This window comes from Humulus lupulus, chromosome 6 (genome assembly GCF_963169125.1).
Source record: "Humulus lupulus chromosome 6, drHumLupu1.1, whole genome shotgun sequence".
NCBI lineage: Eukaryota > Viridiplantae > Streptophyta > Magnoliopsida > Rosales > Cannabaceae > Humulus > Humulus lupulus.
Genome location: NC_084798.1, coordinates 202,425,228 through 202,429,293, shown reverse-complemented (window position 1 = coordinate 202,429,293; position 4,066 = coordinate 202,425,228). Strand labels below are relative to the sequence as shown.

Sequence of the window (4,066 nt, the reverse complement as noted above, 5' to 3'; positions counted from 1 at the left end):
TTTTTGTGTTGTTTCTAGGTTGCTTTTAGATTTCTTTTGTTGAAGTTTAATTATTCTGATATATATATATATATATAATATTTTTTTATTTAGTTGATACAGTGAGCTATGTTTAAGTTGTTTCTTTATATATTTTTCCTAAAATCTTATTTTTGTAATTATGAAAATTTGAAAATCCTATTTTTGAAAAAATATCATCTAATTTTCTAAAAAATTCTTACACTTCTCACCACTTGGGCCGAAAATATTTCAGTCTGCCAGGCCCACGGCCCAATAATTTTATTCTTCTTCTTGTTGGCAAAATTTGTGGATAAGGAAGAAGAAAAATATAAGCAATAATGTGGCTAAGTCTTACCACTTATCAGTGTAAACTGTATTACTACTCCTACTCCATAGTTGAGCTCAAACGCCATGGCTGGTATCAACACCAGCTGTTCGCTTAAATCGGTGCCTAGCCGGACCGCATCAGCAACCAAAACGGCACCGTTTTCATTCATTCTCTCTTCCTTCGACTCCAAACTCTTCGGTCTTCAAATTCGTTACCCTAGCCTAATTAAATTCACCTCGCACATTTCTCTCTCCTCCACTCTCGGAGCTCCAATTACATCCCGTTATGGCGGTGGCGGTGGGTCTCGTTACTCGGGCCCAGATAGGCGTTCGAAGCAGAGCGACTCCGACGACGACCAAGCTCTTGATTTGTCCTCCATCAGGTTAATCGAAATTAATCATTTTTTCGATATCTTGAAGTTTTTCTTTGGTGGGTTTTGTAATTCAAGCTAATTGGAGTTGAAATTGAAGTGGGTTTCGTTTTTTGTTGTTGGATGGTTTGAAATAGGTCAGGCTCCGTGAGGCTTATCGATGAGCAGCAGAATATGGTTAGTGACTTAGTGTTGTGTTTGTTTGAGAGTGTTTTGTGTCTGTCATCATTGCGAGTGTCTACTGTTTCTAATGCATTTATTTGTATAGGTAAAACTTCATGACATTGTGAATTTGGATACTTATTTTCTATTTTCGTAACCAGATAGTTTGTTTAACTGTGTATAAGTGTGTGATTTGTGATTAATATTGGCTGTATTTATGTAGGTGGGAGTCGTTACTAAGGCTCAGGCTGTTCAAATGGCTGACGATGCTGGTCTTGATCTTGTACGCCTCTTACTCTTATAGCTATTACAATGTCCATGTTATGTTTTGAAGCTACTGCCTTTTTGTTTGCTAAAGATTGCATTATTCGATGGAAAAGGAATAATCTAAAAATGTGCAATTATTGCTGTGAACTACAGATTTATCATTGGTTTCCTTCTCCTATCTTCTTAGATAGGAAAATATTAAATCATGTTTTCTTTTGCTGTTTTCAGGGTTATCTTCTTGTTTATTTTTTTCTTGGTTTCTTTTTGTTCATTTTGTTATACACACCAAATTGTTAATGTTGACTAAGTAGGCTATAAGGGGCTATGCTTAGAAAGTGAATGTTGGACTTCGAGCTCAGACACCATAAATTTGATTAGAACTTTATGGTCAATATGTTCCTTTGATATGAAATATGGAAGCATTCACCTTGATTTTTTTTATGCAAGTCACTGATGATTCTTGTGTTTTGAGAAACTAATACTTTCTTTGTTGTTGCAGGTTATATTATCACCGGAGGCAGATCCACCCGTTGTCAAAATAATGGATTACAAGTATAAGATTTTTGTTGTATATACTCACACAGAAAAAAGCTATTTATTATTCATACCTATGTCTCCTTCTAAGATCTCACTCAGTTTTAGAAATTAATTTCTTTATAAAGGGAAAAGTAATCAGTTGATGGACAGAGACCATGAAATCTATTCTAAACCATAATATACATATTTCTTATCTGATTTCAGTAAATATAGATACGAACAACAAAAGAAGAAAAGAGAACAGCAGAAGAAAAGTGCTGGTGAATGTCCTTCTCCCTATATGATTTTTTCATTACGGTTCATGATTCTTAGATATGTGAGAGTTACTGACGACATTGTGCTGTTAAATGTCAGCTAGTCGCATGGATTTGAAAGAGCTAAAAATGGGGTATAATACTCTAGTCTTATTTCAATTCTATTATACAAGTACAACCTCTGTTTCTTTAAGTATTTCTTTGTTCTGCTTGGTGTAAGGTTATTTTTTAAACTTGAATTCTTTAATATCTGGCTAGCTATTTCTTTGGGAATAGTATGGCTGATACCTTATGGAGAGAAAAGTTGCCTAATTTGATATTAAGGAACACACATATAAGCATGGACCCATGTGCACACAAACAAAAGACATGAAAATTGCAAGAGATGAAAAAAAGAAGCTATTCTTAACCTTGTTAGTTGTTAGTGGTGTTGTTTGGCCACGAGGCATATGGTGCTTCTTTTGTATACTGTTTCTTTTCATTAGTTTATTTATCTCCCTAAGTTAGACTTCCATTTTTAATAAATAACTGCCCTTTGATTTAGTAACTGTGTGTTGGCGGGACAGATTGAAATCTCATGGTGTTACTCTATAGACGATTGAAAATGAAATTTGGAATTTGGCTGCAAAATAACTGTTTTATGCGCCTCTCGATTCTGCCTCTTCTTTCAGTCGTGACCTTTTAAAAATTGGAAACAAGATGAAATATAGATATTCTAGTTCTGTTGCATTTCTTCTAACTGCCGTCACCAACTTTCTTTGCAGTTTTAATATTGATCAACATGACTATTCCGTACGCTTGAGATCTGCTCGGAAGTTTTTAAAAGATGGTGACAAGGTTAATCATACTTTTTTTGCTGTTAGCATATGCCTGCAGTACACACTTATCTCCTCTCTTATTTTATTTTTGCATGTATAGTTAATCTTTATACTAATTTCTGTAGGTCAAAGTTATAGTCAACTTGAAAGGTCGTGAAAATGATTTCCGGAATATTGCTATCGATCTAATCAAACGTTTCCAGAATGATGTTGGGGAGGTATGTATTTATTATTTTTATTTACAACATTATCATGATCAACATGTTTTTTTTTTTTTTATAAGATATAATTTTGTAAACCCTAGTGCACATCTGTGCCAGTCCTAGGAAGTTTATGGACTGAAAATTCTTTTATATTCAGTAGTGATAGAGTGTGGCTCTACTGAAAAATAGGAACAGACAGACAAACAATCCTTGAGTAATGAAGTTCAATTGTATACACTCCAAACGTACATGTACCAGCATTTTAGCAATGACTTAATCATTGGTCTGTTCGATTGGTGATTATGTAATCTATGATGACACAATATTCTGGGCTTATGCATAAACTTCTGGTTGATGTATTCAAACTTATTTGTGTAAAGTTTTGGAGTAACCCTTTATTCATAGTTCATCTCTGCTTCTTCTTGTTGAATTTGCAGCTAGCAACAGAGGAAGCCAAAAACTTTAGAGACAGGAATATATTCATAATCTTAGTACCCAACAAGACTCTTCAACAAAAAGCTCAAGAGCCACCAAAGAAAAAAGACAATTCAAATGAAGCAGTTGATGAAGTATCAGCCAGTGTTTGATTTAAGGGAAATAGTGATTTATTTTGTATTATTTAACAAGCTTGAGTAAAATTGGAGGGTAATGTATAGCATTAGTGTAACACCTGGTTGAGATTATATTACTAAATTTTGATGGAAACTATCTTCAGGATTCAGAATTCTATAATGGATTTTAAGGCCCCTATTGTAAAAAATAATTTTTTTAATTTTTTTTTTGGAAGCAACATATGTGTATGTGATAATAAGCTTACAGTTGAGAGAAGATTTTCAAGTTATCAATTAATTATAAGTGCTTGAGATTTATTCATATCTTCTGAAAACTTTTTGGTGTACTTGAATGATTAGATGGGTTCAAGGTTAATCCTCCATTTCTCATTTCTATCTTTACCACTTACAATGTAATGAATTCTTGAATGGCACAACCTGATTGTATTGTTTGGCAGAAAATCATTGTTGATGTTCTGCTAACCTCTTTGTTACAGGTTGCTGGCTCTGAGAGAGGAGGTTGATATATATATATATATATATATATATATACACGTATATATATATATAAATATA

General features: G+C 33.5%; 1 protein-coding gene across 1 annotated transcript; it reads left to right on the top strand.

The window, feature by feature from the left end:
- The first annotated feature begins 347 nt into the window (after positions 1-347).
- LOC133782989 (translation initiation factor IF3-4, chloroplastic) lies at positions 348-3,814 on the top strand. The gene is made up of 9 exons (XM_062222486.1): positions 348-710; positions 836-875; positions 1,084-1,143; positions 1,627-1,679; positions 1,869-1,924; positions 2,019-2,052; positions 2,683-2,755; positions 2,862-2,954; positions 3,377-3,814. Exons 1-9 carry the CDS (start codon positions 412-414, stop codon positions 3,524-3,526), a joined length of 858 nt encoding a protein of 285 aa, XP_062078470.1. The 5' UTR covers positions 348-411; the 3' UTR covers positions 3,527-3,814.
- The last annotated feature ends 252 nt before the right edge of the window (positions 3,815-4,066 follow it).

Bases quoted from the DNA above. Each gene is read 5' to 3' on its own strand.
- LOC133782989 (XM_062222486.1), top strand. From the start codon at position 412: ATGGCTGGTATCAACACCAGCTGTTCGCTTAAATCGGTGCCTAGCCGG. The intron at 1,925-2,018 runs GTGAATGTCCTT...GTTAAATGTCAG, and splicing joins ACAGCAGAAGAAAAGTGCTG to CTAGTCGCATGGATTTGAAA. The intron at 2,053-2,682 runs GTATAATACTCT...CTTTCTTTGCAG, and splicing joins TTGAAAGAGCTAAAAATGGG to TTTTAATATTGATCAACATG.